At 35.9% G+C, this 17,601-nt stretch overlaps 1 protein-coding gene across 6 annotated transcripts in view; it reads left to right on the forward strand.

The window, feature by feature from the left end:
• Nalcn (sodium leak channel, non-selective) overlaps window positions 1-17,601 on the forward strand; it is a 305,907-nt gene that overhangs the window by 42,291 nt on the left and 246,015 nt on the right. For 5 of the 6 annotated variants that reach the window (XM_074043034.1, XM_074043036.1, XM_074043032.1 and 2 more), the window contains one exon: window positions 10,065-10,219. In XM_074043034.1, coding sequence (XP_073899135.1) covers window positions 10,065-10,219 — 155 coding nt within the window. Of the gene's footprint in view, window positions 1-10,064; window positions 10,220-17,601 lie in introns of those variants that run through there. The other variant, XM_074043038.1, reaches the window with a different exon arrangement.

Here is a 17,601-nt window from a genome sequence, read left to right on the forward strand (position 1 = left end):
ATGAATCACCACAAAAATGTTAAGTATCAAGGTGATGGTTATATTAATTAGCTTTGTTTAATTATTCTACATTGTACGCATATATCAAAGTATCACATTTTGTTCCAAATATGTAATATAATTATCGATTGTCAATTAAAACAATGTTAATTGAAAATAATTTCTCATAAACATATCTGAGCCAGATAAAAAGCTATGGTGTGTTTCCAGCAATCTGTGTTGCCAGGTGCTATTGGGATCTCATTTTTCATAATCATTGTCCTTTAACAGTTGTTCTGATTTGAGACTTAATTGATTTGCAAGTCCTGTAGCCTAGTAATAGGTGAGCTTTCAAACCAGAAACTTGTATATCTTGTGTTTCACAAATATCCTCTCAAAAGAATTCTTTCTGATTAATCTGTGAGGCACACAGGCAAAAAAGGGAAGCAACCCAATGCATGCAGTTTTGCTTTCAAATGGAGTGTATTTCTCTAAAGCATACAGAAAGGATTGCAACTATGTCTTCAACAGCATTAACAATAAAGCTTTAGATCTTGGATAATAAACAGCAACCTAAGGCAATTGTAGAAAGAGCAATGAGATTTGACTGAGCAAAGCAGTTCATTTCCTTAAGAAAGTTACAAAGAGCAATGGCCTGTAGCAGAAACAGGTGCTACAAAATGCCTAATGTGATAGCAGAATTCTCCCTGGAACAGAGAGAGAGACATTAAAACTGAGCTGGCAGGTAAAATAAAAAAGATGAAGCCTTCCCTGACACCTTATTATCATTCCTGAGAAAATAGGAAAATGCATTCATAGCTTTGTATCAAATAATGAAATCTTATTCCCAAGAGAGAGATAATTAGAATAGCTTTGAGGCAAGTACTTGTAGATGTTAAATTTATAAAAGTTTATTATAGAGAGAACAGGATTCAACCAAAAGTTCAGGTAATTACGTGTGATAGCTGGACCATTAGCCTTAAGAGATAAAGTGACCATGTGTCACACATACTCAGGACAATCATGGCTTATCCCTGTTGTTGCAGAGTAGCTATTCATGGCTTCTTTTTTATCTTAAGAAGTCTAGGTATGGACTGCACTCTCTATGGCCACCCTCTCATGGTCACCTTATAGGAAATTTGTGCTCCTTTGGTTACAAGGAGCATATTCTCAGAGACATGGGCAGATGAGAAAATGGTTAAGACTGCTTAGTTTAGAACCGAATTCTGAAATGATGTGCTGAAACTTCTGCATATCCCCTGTGAATATGGAATGAGGGGTGCTACCAGTTCTGTCCTCACACATAGTGATAACTATTGTCGCCCATATAAATCCCAGTAGTATCACTGTCATATCTCAGAGTGTACTCCACCAAACTGCTGTGCCCCAAAATCAAGCCATAACAACAAGCAATGACTCAGGCTTTACCATCCTGAGTGAGAGCTCATTGATAGAGAAAATCCCCTGGCACCCTGTATAAGAATACTGACAATAAACCACAGCCATGGGTTTCTGCTTATAGATAGGGCTGAGAATCTCAGAACCATTTGGGTTAAAAAAAATTATTTAAAAACCTTAGTTTTGCATTAAAACTCTCAAAGATACTTCATAGAGTAGAATACCAAAACTGCATGGCTTTTAAAAGGATATAGAGTTTGAATGCTCACAGATGCTTCTAGCTAGCCTGCAGGCAACCTGAGTTTCCTCTTCCCTGAAAACTTTTCCCCCAGAATGTTCAAGGAGCACCAGAAGTAATTAGGGCCTCTTGTCATTCTCACAAAGAAGTAGACATGCCCACATGCACTAAAAACTACAGGGCAGTCATCTCAATCTTATTCATTTTGTGATTCTTGATTTCAATTTTAGCAATTGCATTGGGCAGGTGTACTTGGTGGCTGAGGGCAGCTGGAGCCAGGGACTTAGGCACTTTCTACTGCCTTCTCTGACCTTCACCTTTCATCTTCTCACCACTGTGGAGCACTTGACATCTTCTGGCCCTTCCCAAAGGCGATTGGAGTGGGAAAAACTGCTACTCTGCAGCCGTACAAACCACATCCAATAAACGTAATTGTATTTTGAACTCCTCATATGTAAGAGATGCTTTATAATGCTTTGTAATTGCCGGTTCACAGTGCAGTCTCATAGATGTATTGTTATGATCCTCATGAGAAAGAGAGAGGATAGAAAACTCAAGTCCTATGTGTTTGGCCAAAAATTATGGTGGCCTCTTCCATTTTGCCAGCTGACCCTCTGTGTCTATTACTTCTCACCCTCCATGTTCCAGCTTGAAAGCAAAGGCAGATACACTGCTTCTTGACCAGTTCTTGGTCCAGACTCAAAATATCAAGGAGAGTAGATTGACTTATAACCTCAAAACAGCCTCCTATTGCCAGCATGGAGCTGATTGGCATATTCTCCATGCCTCCTATCTTACTCTTCTGATATTACTTGTTCATGTGCCTCTCCTTGCTTGACCTTGACTCGTTTGCAGTCTCCTGGCTCCTGTCACACTCTCTTATATGTATCAACAAGGTAGTGAGTGATATAGTAAAGGGAGTAAATTGGGGGAAAAGATACAATTTTTTAAAAAACTATTCAGACATAACAAGATAAGAGGAGTATTTAATATATTTCCTTAAAATAAAATTATGTATCATCATTTAAATTTCATAGTCAAAATATTTGAAAAAACATATTTAATTTTTACCATTTTATTCATGATGTCTCCAGTTCTCTACAGTTTTAGGAATGAGTAAAGGAATGGAAGACTCATATTAAAATACTCAGTTTAACAGTAAATTGAAATTATATCCTAGAAATATTTGTGCCAGATTGACTTCTTTATTTTAAAAGATGTGATGTTAATATTATTTTCTGCCTCAGACTATTTATCTTGTGAAGTGATCCCACTAAAAGTCTAGACAGAGCCATTAAAAGTTTTCAAAAAAATCAATAAATAATTTACCTCTACAAAGAAAACCCTTGCTTTCCAGGGTGGGATTAGTCTTCCAAAGCATTCAGCATTAAAATAAGTCAGGCCAATTCACTGGAGTTTTAATTAGTCCCGACAACAGAAGGCTAAATATAGTAAAAACAAAGTCAGGGGACTCTAAGATGAACCTAGAAGGCTGATCCTGCCAAAGCAGGTCCTCTGAAGGCCCAAGCAATTTAGACAAAGATATGTCTAAATACAGGGTCGGCTTTTAGTAAAAGAGTGGACTTTCTATATCCTGCCTGCCACTAGGCACAAGACAGACACAGCTAATACACAAGACCATATTCGCTTTTCTCTTGGATACAAATGTGTGTTGTGTATAAGCATTCTTTTTTTTTTTAATCTCTAGAACACACAATATAAATACAAAAGAAACCTTAAAAATGCAATAAATAACAAAATGCTCTTTGGTTGCATGGTGTTATCTATTACATAGGGATTTGTTGTGCTGTATGCCTCCTTTCCACCATTGGAAACTTCTCATGGACTGCCAATCTCAGAAATGCATCATAGCTTGGCTTCTGTGAATGTCCTTTACAAAAATGAGTCATTTGGCTAATTAAGAAGTCAACATGATCCTGGTAATCTCCAGACCTTCAAGAAGAAAAAGTAATAATCATGGAACCTAAACTATAAATTCCAGTTACAGTTTATTTTGTGAAAACCTAGTGAGGAAACTTAGTAATAACCTCTTTTGTAAGTCAGTAGGGTTTTTGTTTTGTGTTGTTTTGGTTCATTTTTACCTTTTAGGCCTTCCTCACAAACTAAGGACTGGTTATGATCAGTTCATGGTATATCAATCATACTGTGACAATTTGAGGAAAACCCACATCCTTGCCTTGTTTCTTGTTCTGTAAATCTGTGAGCATGTACTTTAAGAACTGTTTGGTATGGTAGCAACAGCTTTTTTGCAAACTATGAGCAAACACTGAACAGTTACAGCTGTCATTGAATGGATGAAAGGCTTCTCTTCTGCCTTCTCTTTCCCCCTCCCTTTCTTCTCACTCTCCTTTTCCTCTCCCTGCCCTCCTCTCTTTCGTGTACACACAGGTTCTGACATTCCCATGTAGCAGAGTGCAATGTGTAGTCTTTGTATCTGTAGAACTAGTGCCTACAGATCCTTTCACAGGAGTCACTCCAAAGTTTTTTCCATACCCCCACTGCCTCCCATAGTCATGTGTGTGTGTTTCCACACTGTCCAGTGACCATTCCCTTTCTGTCTTCTCTCACTTGCTAACAATGAAGTCCATAAGTGAGACTATCTTCCTAGATATTCTGATTCTTAGCATGCTCTGTAACACAGAGTAGACCTATCAAAAATATTTGTTTTGAATGAATGAACATTCAAATGCAATAAAGAACATAGAAAAAATAATTTCTGAAATATGGCTAAGTAATCATAAGAACAGTTGTGTTCATCAGTGATACTAACTACAAAAGGCCAACATAAACTTCTTTGCAACAAGCAGGGACAGTAGTTTTTATCAGTAAAGAAAGACAACATTGTAAGAAAGACAAGAATTTGAACACAAGGTCATAAGCTACTGTGCTTAGCACTGATGCGTCTTGGAGGTATGTGAACCATATGTCATGCTGTGCCTCAGGGGACACACATGGGATCGTCAGACACATGGCTTCATTCTTTCTACCACTTTTCTTTTATTTAGAAATATAATGAGGCCATTCTGGGAAATGGTGGTGGTGGTGTTTTTTGTTTGTTTGTTTTTCTCTTTTTAGTGGTACTGGGATTTGAACTGAGGACCTTATGCTTGCTTGAACTACAGCCCTTTTCATTTTAGTTATTTTTCAGGTAGAGCGTAGCATTTTTTTGGGGGGGAGGGGTCATCTTAGACCATGATCAACCTACCTACACCTTCTGCATAGCTGGGATAACAGGTTTGTGCCACTACACTGGGCTTATTGATTGAGATGGTGGTTCACTGTGGCTGGCCATAGGAATTGTTTTCTAACTTGCTAGAAAGTTTCCCATTTTACAAGGGAGGAAACTATCGCTCTAATGATTAAAATGAGTTGCCCAAGGTAATTAAGTTGGTTAATCACTGAAGTGAGATGATAATTCTTGGTTTCCAATGTACAACGAAATGCTCTGTACCACTAAGATTAGTGGTAAATTTAAAGCTATAGAATTCTAAAGTCCTGGCGTATTATTTGAGGCTGTTATTATAGACAATTTTAACAACAGGCTCAGAACACATTTTCTTAGATTTCAAATTCCTACATAATGTTATTTGTAAATAGCATATTTTGTTAAGAAGTTTTTAAAACCCATATTGCCAAGAGGATAATTAAGGCCTTTTGAAAAACAATTAACTGCTCAGAGGGATTCTAGTACTTGTTTTGAAATGTGGAAACTACTAAAGCCAGAAATTTTAAATATTGAAAATGCATGCCAATGTGTAGCTATCACACAAAAAAACACACGTGGAAACAATGGGATGCACTTATTGAAGAGTTTCTTTCTTCAGTTACTTTACAGATGAATAAATTCACCATAGATTTAAATACTGGTAGCAAGTCACATTTATTCAGAAAATAATTATTAAACATCTATCATGTATTAGTCAGAGTGCTCCAGAGAAATACAGCTGTTTATTGCCTCAAACTATAGGTATATATAAAGAGATTTATTTTAAGGAATTAATTCATGCAATTACAGGGGCTGGCAAGACCACATCTTCTGAGAAAGCTGGCAGGCTAGAAATTTTGGCAAGAGTTGATGTTTCAAGCATGTGTCCAAAGGCAAGCTGAAAGTAGAGTGCCTGTCTCTGTATTGGACCTCAGTCTTTTCTCTTAGGGCCTTCAGCTAATGAGGCACTCTTGAGTTATGCTTTACCCAAAGTCTACTGACCTTCATGTTAATCACTTCTAAAAACTACCTTAACAGCAACATCTAGAATGGAGTTTGACCAAACAAACAGGTACTGTAAATTTAACCATCACAGGCTACATGGAACGGGAGTTTATACTAGGGATCAGATGACTTTGGCATAAATCTAATGAATGGGTAACCAGACAAACATGAATTGCACTTGTCTTAAGTGTCAGAAACAAAAGGCAAGGGTACTTTGAGAAGTTGTAGAAAAGAAACCTAGTCTGGTCTGAGGGGTGGCTTCTCTTAAAATTTAAAAGTGACATTCAGGCTGAGGCCTGCAGCCTAAAAAGTACCATTAACCAAGTGAAGATGGGAGGAGAAGTTTCCACGTAGAGGAGACCCTGAAGGAGGCAGGAGCAAACAAGGAGCTGAATACCAAGACCCTTTGGAGAAAGTTCAGCTAAAGAAAGTTTGCAGTGTGGGAAGATCCACATCTTTCAGGATCTCACGGTACAGACTTGCCACTACCAAAGTAGAGCAGTTATGATGAAAAGTCTCTCTATATGATCTGGGCCAAACAGTAGGAAGAGCAGGGTGACCAGTTAAGAGACAAGAGGATAGTTCCTGTAGAGGCAAAGATGAAGAGAGATGACTTAGCTCAAAATATATTTTGAAGGGTATTTTGGAGAACACCATAGTTTGAGACTTGATGAAGTATTTGTCAAGGGTGATTCCAAGACTTCAAGCTTGCTCAACTGTTTGGACAGTGGTACTATTGTTGTGAGAGGGGATGCTAGGGAAAGAGGGGATGCTAGGGAAAGAAGGTATGTTCAATATGGGGCAGATTAACCTTGAGGCACTTATGGTGTAGCCAAAAGGAGAGGTCTAGTAGTCTGAGGGCCAAGGAGCCCTTGGACTCTAGAAAGACATTGATGATGAAAGAATGGATGAGATCACTTGGACAGGGGTCTCTTGATAAGAATAAGAGGAAGGCCAAGGACCAAGCTCACAGCCACAGACCAATTGCAGAATGAGAATGGTCTAAAAAGTATGTAGAGACCAGTGTCTCTACAGTCCAGGGCTGTGTCTCTCCCGGCCTTTCTTCTGTAATCACATTTCTTTCTCCACAGTCAGATAAGATTCTCTACCTTTAAGGACTCCTGAGATTAGATTGGGCCCACCTAGGTAATCCAGTATACTTTTTTTATCTTAATGACATCTATAGCTTTAATTCCCCTTTCCAGGTAAAATAATATGGTCTTCCCTTGGTATTTGTAGAGGACTGGTTCCCAGTTGCCCCAATATAATATATAAGTTGCTCAAGGCCCTTATATAAAATGGTAGTGTATATCACATCTGCCTGTATACTTTAAATCATTTCTGGGTGACTTACAGTACCTACAGCAATATAAATGCTATGCAAATAGTTACGATTTATTGATTAAGGCATAAGGACAAGGAAAAAATATATATATATATATTTAGTAAAGATGTAATAAAAAATTCCATCCAAGGTTGGTTGAATCTGATGTGAGATTCATTAATATGGAAGGCCCACTGGGTATTCATGGGTTCCAGATTACCTGAGTTATTATTAAGAGTATTATGTCAGGCATGATGGCACATGCCTGAAATCCCAGATACAGGAGAATCTGAGGCAGGTAGATCAAAAGTTGAAGCTTGTGCTACATAGCAGTTCAAGACCAAATTGGACAACTTAGCAAAATCCTATCTTAAAAATAAAGAAAAAAAAATCACTTGGATTTAGTTAGGTGATAGAGTGCTTGAGTAGCCTGCAAGAGGCCTTGGGTTCAATCTGCTGTACGCCCCCCCCCCAATCACAGATTATTATTAAGATCCATTATTCTGCTTACCACTAAACAACTATGCAGAAAACTGAAGAAGCTGGGTGTGGCAACAAATATATTCCTAGAGCTCTTCTGAATGGTGTATATTAGCTCATTTACTCATCAAAGTGCCCCTACAAAGTAGGTAATTACTGCTCCACTTGAGAAGGAGCTACTGAGGACTAGAGTTTTAATTTGTCAGTTTGCAAATTTCAAACTATCAGTTATTGCTAACTAAACAACTCCTCACTTTATGTGCCGAAAAGATGTAAATCACTACATTTTTACCCCAGTCCTATTAGGTAGGCATTTTCATACCATTTATAGGTGAAGAAACAGAGGCACAGATAGCAAGTGAATGACCCAGCTTCCACACCCAGGCTGACTGGCTCTGGGGTCCAATTTCCCCTCCAAATAACTGACAGGTGATCATTTTTGAAACTGTGGGTTGAGTATTTTTTCAGACATTGCTGCTACTGGTTTTTTTTAAGTATTTTAAAAATTTTAAATATTAATTTCATAGGCTAGTCCATCTTCCATTTCTGAACTTCTCCTTGACTTTCTCATGCATAAATAAGAAAAAGGTGATCTATAGCATATCTTTCTACCAATTCCTCTGTTCTATAAACAAAATGCATTCAGTATCACATGCCAATTTTCTTCTCTTTTTTTATTCGTATTTTATTGTTGCATTTTACATGCCAGGATTTATGCTACATTTTATTATTGTTCTTTTGGTAATCATTTATCATTTACCATAAACATTTATTTGAGGACTTACCACATGTTAGGTTTTATGTTAAGCACATTACTTGGTTTACTTTATGCAACCCTCACACAATATTTGCTTTGCATTATGATTACTGTTTTACAGAGCAGGAAATTGAGCTCAGAGAGGCTTTGAATTTTGTTCAAGTCATACAACCAGCTAATGCAGAGCTGGGGTAGAAGCCACAAAGCCTCAGAAGTCCTTAATACAATTTTGTTCTGATGTTGTAAGTGCCAGATTTGGAAGAGCATCAGATTAGATTTCAAAGGATCACTTGACCTACATATAAGAATGTGAAGTGGGGAGAAGTGAGCAATATTTCTACCTAAAACATATTTTTCTGGTTCACTCTACTAGTAATTTCCATAATTAGAGCCTTTCCCTTGGGTTTTGCTATGGGGTTCAAAGGACGGTTTAAATGTGACTAAATGGGGCAATGATTTAACCACTTATTCCCTGAGAAATGTAGACAAATTATCAAGTTTGAAGCTAAGAGAGCATAACCCTATAAAAATAATCATGGGTGAAGTTTCTAGACCTTTATGACTGAGAATTGGGAAAGGTATCACCAAGTGTAAAGGGTGTGTGTGAGTGTGTGTGTGTGTGTGTGTGTGTGTGTGTGTGTGAAACCATGTTGTGTATATAAAACAGGTAAGTGATTACACAGGTGTCAGACTGTAGAAAGAACATATTCTATAAGAGAAGAAAGCAGCTAATTGGATATAAGAACTTACTAAAAAAAAAAGACTATGTCACTCAACAATCCTGCTTCAATTTCATTTTAAACTTAAAGGACTCAGAAATTCCTGGCAACATTGACAGTGGACAATTGGTATAACAAAATCACTCATTTAAAAGGCTTGTGAAATTCTTTAGTGTATGCTTTATCCTCCGAACAACCCATGTGAATGACCTCAGATGGCAGGTGGGGCCAGTTTTAAGATCAGCCCAGAATGTGATTCTACAGTCCCCATTCAGTGATGACCTCAGTCTCTCTCAAGAAAGCCATTACATATCCAAATCCTTCTACAGCAACATAATCTTCAACCTGTCCTTAAGAAAGATGAAAAGGCATTATGTCAGTGTCCACCTAAAGGACCTCACCAAATCACCTCATAATCTCTCTCCAGGGTGATACATTTAGTTCCTTCAGTTTCTCCTTATTTGTCTGGCTTTCTTTCTAAACTGCACATTTGCCAATATAACAGAAGGCCAAGTATAATTTATAAGACTCACAGTATTAATAACTTATGGGAAATGACCATGATTGCTTACAGTTGATTAGAAGTGAGGAAGTAAGATACGTGCTTACAGTGAGAGAAGGATTGGCAAATAATAAGGAATCACAAGACAAGTTAACATTCTTGCAAGTCTCTAGGAAAATTCCTGTCTTAGTTTACCAAAATCTTATTCTTTAAAGACAAAATCACTAATGATGATATTCTTCTAAGGAGCTATTATAGGAATTAAGCAATTATCATTTGAGAATGTTTAATACGGCATTGGTGTTCTGAATATTATTCATGAATCTTAAATCTCTGCCCATATACAATACTTATTAATGAGCAGTGATCACATTATTCATATTAATCAACATTAGCAACTGTCAAATTTCCTAACGCTTTCATGTGTTGTTCACAGGAATGTAACCTGGAATAGTTTAGCTATTCCAGATACACACTGCTCACCTGAGCTAGAAGAAGGCTACCAGTGCCCCCCAGGATTTAAATGCATGGACCTGGAAGACCTGGGACTTAGCAGGCAAGAGCTGGGCTACAGTGGCTTTAATGAGATAGGTCTGTCTTACTCGTAAAATACATTTTTAGTTTCTATTTTATGATGTTTATGAAATGGAGAGAAAAATTGTAGACTTGATATTTCATGTTACAACTGGCTATAGCATAAAAGAGGCATGAAAGCAAATTTCAATTTTATACTTATGTTTTTACATACTCTGCCCTGCAGTCTGCACCATACTATGTACAGTTAACCATATCTCTATAGAGATAAAGATCTCTCGTCTTAGACTACTTTGATTCTTAATTAATACATATTAGAATTTAATTTAATATATTATATATAAATATATTAGAATTTACTTTTATATATATTAAATTTAGTATATATATTCTAATATATATTAGAATTTACTTTAATATATCATATACTAATATATATTAGAATTTAATTTAATATATTATATATAAATATATTAGAATTTACTTTAATATATTATATATATTAAATTTAATATATATAATTAATATATATTATAATATATAATTTAATATATATTAGAATAATAATATATAATTTAATATATATTAGAATATATATATTAAATTTAATATATATAATATATTAAAGTAAATTCTAATATATTTATATATAATATATTAAATTAAATATTAAAATTAAATATAATATATTAAATTTAATATATATTCTAATATATATTAGAATTTAATTTAATATATATTATATATATTAACGTATATTAGAATTTCTAAACTTATTTGTTGACTCAAAAGATAAACCAGACTTGATTTCCTTCTACATGTAACTATACTCTAGTAGCCAAGGTAAGTCTAAAATTTTTTTATTAGGCATAAATCACTGTGAAAAGCTGAAAAGTACACTGGAATAAGCAACAGCTAGTGAAATGCTTAGTTAATATGCATCAGTTGTGTAGTAGTTAGATGGGAAATGTGTGTGGATGACTATGACATGACAAATGTATGTATTTCTTCTTGGGTTGTCCTATTAAGTCCTAGACTGTGTCATTACATGCTTAATGAAATAAATATTGCATCTGCCATTTAGTCCCATTATATTAATAAATATGTAAAAATTGTAATAACAATTTTATTTAGGTTACACATATTTCATTACTAAAGAAAAAACATGAAATTCTGCACAAGCATTTTTATACCTTGAGAATTGCTATTGAAATCATTTTTTTAAGAACAAATGGTAGTTGTGCTCTTTCAGAAGCCAAATTTATTTCTTGACTTTCAATGTGGTTTCACATATCAGTATGAAACTGCAGTGTGAGATTCCATAGCTAGAGGTTAGTTCACAGCAGCTCTGGGATGATGTAAAGAACCCTGAATTGGGAGTTCAAGAAGGACATGTGACAGTCTTGTACTGATTGTGGAATACTTTCCTGATTTCTAAACTAAACCACAAACCTACAGCTTTTAGACAGAACACAATACTGAATTTGGGCTGGAAAAACACAAATAGATGATATTTTAAGTAAATTTTGCAAATAAGATCTTTAAGTTCAATTCTTATATTTTCATATGCCCTCATACTATATTTCCAGCACATAGTTAGATAATATTCTTCCATTTCTTTTGACTAATGATATAATTTTTTATTTCACAAAAATCTAGAAGCCTACCTATGTGATAAGAAGCATTTCAAATTGCTGTACTCAAACTTGTCTGCCTTTGATAATCATAATAAGCCTTTTCCTCTGTCTCAAAGGCAAGGAGGCCTCTTACCAATTTTCACAAGGACTTTCAGGCCTGAGCAGGAAATTGCAGATGTGGTATGAGAGATGAGCTATGTAGATTGACAGGCTGCATGGAACAAACTCTAGTTTTGTCACCAGCTAGACTAGTACACAGAGCTGTAGCTATTCCTTTCAGGGGCTAACTGGGTGTGCCCATGTCCCCTATAAAGAGTTGCCAGCATTCAAGTGTTCACCTGCCCTGGCACAAAAATATCTCTGATCCTTCTAAATCATGTTGCTAAAGCTAATCACATCCTGAGCACTTTAAATGCTGCAATCGTACCTGAATGCAACATGTCGATTATATTCAAGTTGGTTCATCTTTCTTCACTGCAACTTATAAGGACTTCAATTAGTAAAAATTAAAGTCTCTCTTTGAGAGAGAAGGTCTCCTGAAGAGTGTGGGTTTGACAGCCCCAGTCCTAGGACAGAATTGTGCTGGGGGCCTTTGGCTCCCACAACAGCAATCATCCAGTGCACATTAATTTGCACATTATTCTCTGGAGAATTTAAGCTCCATGCAAACAGGAAGTGCACCTTTTCATCTTCCTGTCTCCAGAGCCTTGTGCAATGTGTGGCTCATAGAAAGCACTCTCTAAATATTTACTAAAGTGTGTGTCTTTTTTGATTCATCAGCAGCCAGTCATACTTGTATTGGGAGATAGAGCCACAATAGAGAATTATGTTGTTTTTTGCTTGTTCTTTTCCCTAATTTTGTCTGCTTTTGTTGGGATACTCACTCTCTATTGAGCATGACTTTTCTTTCTGTATAATAAGCTAAGTTATTCTGCTTCTTTGTCTCAAATGATAAATGAATTTGTCATCATTACACAACTAATACTGAAATGTTGACTTTGTACTATCACCAAAAGATTTTTAAATGGTCACTGTAAGTTTAGATTGAAATGGATAGCTTTTTCCTGATATTATATATCTCTGTAGATATACAAATTGCTGAATTTTGGAAGATTATTTTCAAAGTTCTTATCAATGACTTCTTTGCCTCCAAAATGAGGCAGAGAAATACTTTTAGTAGGCATATTTGAGCATCTCTTTCTGCATCAGTTGAACTTAAAGTATAGTTAAGTGCTTAGTTGTACATATGACCTTGGCCAATATATTTGTATATGTAAGTAATCATGGTTAATTAAAAGTCAGAACATTTCATGTTCTTCTGAGATCAGAGGAATTTGGTCTTCTTCAGGGTGCTAATGTCTGTAGGCCACATTTCCTTTTACTTACTAATCAAATTACCATGAAAAACATTGAATTTCAATGCAATTATTACCTTTGCTGGTTATTAAAATTAATATTGATGATGTTGAAAAATTCAAATTTGAGTAACTTTAAAACAACCAGTGCTTTTTTTCTGTTTCTGCTTTCCTCAGTCTTTTTTCTGTCTATAAAATCAACCTCCCCTGCTCAACTTACTGGAATAGTCATTCTATCTTATAGAATAAGATGTTGTCCAATATCAGAAAAAAGAAAAAAAAAGCCAAAAAAAATTTGCATTTGAAAATCTAAAGTCACTAAACAGGAAAATTTATAAAGAAAACGTAGTGTAAAATTGAGAGTAAAGGCATCCTTGTATCCCTAAAATCATCCAAATATCAGTGAGACTGAGAAACAAAAATGCAATATCCATATTTCATGAATCTGAAACAACTGTAAATTATAAGCCACAACATCAGAAGGCCAGTTATCTAACAGAAAACTTCCCTAGAGAATCCTGGCCACTGAGGGTCTCAGACAAAGGCAGCAGGATGATTCTTTTAAAATATTGGATGCTGTGTCCTAGAGGACCAGAACAGTTCCCTACTTGAGTCAGGGAAATCAACATGTAGCTGATGACAGGATCTTTCTGGGGCTCTGTATAGCATCACAATAGAGAAGCCTTTATTCCTGCCAAGTAGTTGTTAGAGAGCTGGAGTAGAAGAGAAATTCAACTGTGGGGGCTCCCAGCACTGCTGATCTGGGTTCACCAAGAGGAGGGAAAATCTAAAGTAAAGTTTTTCAATTCTGGCTAATACCTTAGGATGATCTGTGGAACTTCTTGAAGGTTTGGGGCAGGAGGCCTAGTTTTCTTTGGTTTTGTCTTCCTTTTTTGTTTTTAAGGGAACAATTTTTTGTTATTATTATTGTTGTACCAAGCATACATTGTGACTTACAAAAGTTCTTACAATATATCACAGTTGAATTCACCCCCTCCATCATCCTCCTTTATCATTCCTCCCCCCAATCCTGGAAAAGTTTCAACAGGTCTCATTTTTCCATCTTCATATATGTGTATATAAGATTGCTACCATATTCACCCTCATTTACCCTTTCCTTATATCCTTCCCCTCACAGTGGTACCAGCCTCCCAGACAGGACTGTTTTGCCTTCCTATTCTCTGTTTTGGAAAAAGAAAGACATTGTTGTTTAAGATAGGTATACAGGGTGTATCACTATGAAAGTTCCATGTATATATGTTTTATAACCCAAATTGGTTCATCCCCTCTGTTTTTCCCCGTTCTGCCTTAGTCCCCTTCTTATGGTAATTTCAACAGTTTTTAAATTGTGTCTCTTTTAAATTTTTTAAAATTTTAATTGTCACATAACTGTATATATTTATGGGGGACAGTGTGATATTTCAATACGTGTACACAATGTATAATTATGGATCAGGATAATTGATATATTCATCACCTCAAACATTTATCATTTCTTTGTGTTAAAACATTCAAAATCATCTCTGCTAGTTACTTCAAAATACACAATTACGTGTTGTCAACCACAGTTACCGTAGTGTGCTATAGGACATTAGAAGTTATTCCTCCTATCCAATTATGGCCCTACACCTGTTAACAATTCTCTCCATTTCTCCTTCTCCCCAGACTCTGCTTCTAAGAGGTGAACCTTTTATTTTAACTTCAATGTTTAAGTAAAAACATGTGGTATTTGTCTCTGTAAGCCTGACTTATTTCACTTAATGTAATATCTTCCAGTTCCATCTATGCTTACAAATAACAGGGTTTTGCCTATTTTTTATAACTGAATAATATTTCAACATATTCACACATTTTCTGTATCCATTCATCTGCCAGTGGACATCTAGGTTTATTCTTATCTTGGCTTTGTGAGTAGAGCTGCTATAAACATGGGAGACAAATATCTCTGATGCACCAATTTCCATGTGCCATTCCCAGGACAATTAAATAAAAGTCTGAGAGTAATAAAAGGCAGAGATGGTTTATAAAAGCACTCCAGGTCATTGTAATGTATGTTTATGCAGAGTTGTGAACAACTAGACTTCAGCAAAACACACACACACACATATTCCTAGCTTAAAAAATTCTTTATTTCCCTGTCTTTATCCATTAAGGATGCTGTAAAAAAAATACCAAAGATAGAGTAGCTTATAAACAGTAGAAATTTATTTCCCACAGTTATTGAAGCTAGGAAGTCCAAGATCAAGACACTGGCAGATTTGGTGTTTGGTGGGGAGTCACTTCCTAGTTCATAAAATGGCACTTATAGAATGTTCTTAGCCTTTATGCTTAGTCATAAAAAGCAATGCATCATTTATACAACATATGAAATGCATCATAGAGGTATGTGTCTACTTGTTATGAATGCATTACAAAGTCAAAAATTGCATACTTTCAAAATAATTCAGAACTCATATTCCAGAAAATCATCTCCATGTGAATAATAAATTTAGTTCTCAAAAAGTTAATAAGCTCTATTTCTTGATATCTGAATTAATGTATGCTATTTGCTGTGGTGCACTTGAGAATGATATGAGCAGATTACTCCATTGTAGTAGAGTTTGCATGGAGCCTAGTAGTTCAGAAGAGTGGCCCTGCAGTTGGGATCACTGTATATGAAGAGAGTCAACTTCGAGAAAGGAATTGTCTCACTTTTCCCATCTGTGAAATTGGAGGCGGAGGTGACAGACCTACCATTTATGGTTGATGTGAATTAACTGGGGAGCTACCTTTGGTGTCTATCAGAGACAAACACACAATGTGCCAGAGATTTTAAAGAGGCTGTGGCAACACCTATGTGTTTTTTGAGGAAAAAGTGATGACTTAATCTGAGATGGCAGGATGTAGATGCTTTCGGATGAGCACACCAGTGTGTAATGTTATTCCCTTTGTATCTCAGCAGTTCACTACTCAGGTTTTTAGGATTTTTTCAGCATAGGAAGACAATAGAATATAACAATAGACATAGAATAAAACAATAGACATAGGGGAAGCAGGTGAAGTGTTCTTGCACATGTCCATGTTGACTAATATCCCAAATTTCACTCAATTCTGTTAAATGGATAGCATTCCAGAGGTAGATTCTTGTGTAGTTTGGTCTTAATTCATCCATTATTCCCCTTCTGTCATTTTCAAAACTGTCTTCACTTCTGTACTTTCTCTCTAGAACCTTGTTAGCATGTAGCTTATGCCACTGATCCATCTACAGTTTCCTCAAGCCACCAACATATATTTAATTTTATTTATCCCTTTATGTTTGCATTTGTGACCCCTGGATTGGAGCCACTCCCTGTCTTTCAGCAGCATTTCCACAGGCTCTCCCACCACATCAATGAAGAAAAGAAGCCAATGGGGCATTGAGCAAAAGCCACAGCCATGCTATGTCATACACAATCGCCAACACTCAGTGGGTTTTTTTGTTTGTTTCTTTGCTTTCTGGCTTCCTCAAATCCCCATGTCACTTAATAGCTGAGATTCTGGTGGTTTCTGAACCTCCCTCTTCCATTGAAACACTTCCTGTGGCTAGTGCTTAAGGACATTTAATGAACGCATGCTCTCCCATCCACTTCAGGTATCATAACCTCCTGCTTTAAACCTACTGAGAACCATGAATTATTGAAGGGATATATTTGAAGATCACAAAATCTGTTTAGCAGACCTTCGGATTCCATGATGAAGTATGCGGGTATTAATAATGCAGTGAAAAGATTAGGGGATAGACAATACCCACTTACCTCTCGTGATTTACATATTCCCACTGTAACTCACCATCTCCACCAACCCTGATTCTAATTCACACCAGTGTTTAATTAAGAAGAAAATTCCAAAGATAACTTGCAAAGCCTAGTTTTCTCTTAATTTTGTAATAGACTGTCAGCATTATTCAGCTTTGGGGAAGGCACTGATGGAGATGACCACTGTTCAAACAGATGTGATGTGCTATTTGAAGAAAGCAACACTAACTCTATCATTTGTGGGAAAGAAATCACAGCTATCACCATTAAACTGGCAATTTACTTGTCATGATCTTTCAGAAGAAAGTAACATTTGCTACAGCAGACAAGTACTGAAACTATCCGGGGGTGGTTTGAAGTCTTCATTAATTACAGTCAAGTAAAAACAAAATGTTCATTTTGAATTAAATAACCCATTGAATATTGTTTGATGGTAAAATTCATCTTGGAAAGTCCCTTAGGAGTAAAAAGCAGGCATTTTTTGTTACTAATCTTTACATTAAAAATAAAAAAGAAAAGCCCAATTTTAAAACACCCAAAATAAATAAAACCTGACTGAAACAGTTTACTTCAGAAGAAGCTCATATGTAAGATCATACTATAAATTATGGCACTCTTGAAAGACATTTAAATAATATATGCTTTTATTACTGTATGTAGTGTATATAGTGGAC

This window comes from Castor canadensis, chromosome 10 (genome assembly GCF_047511655.1).
Source record: "Castor canadensis chromosome 10, mCasCan1.hap1v2, whole genome shotgun sequence".
Lineage (NCBI taxonomy): Eukaryota > Metazoa > Chordata > Mammalia > Rodentia > Castoridae > Castor > Castor canadensis.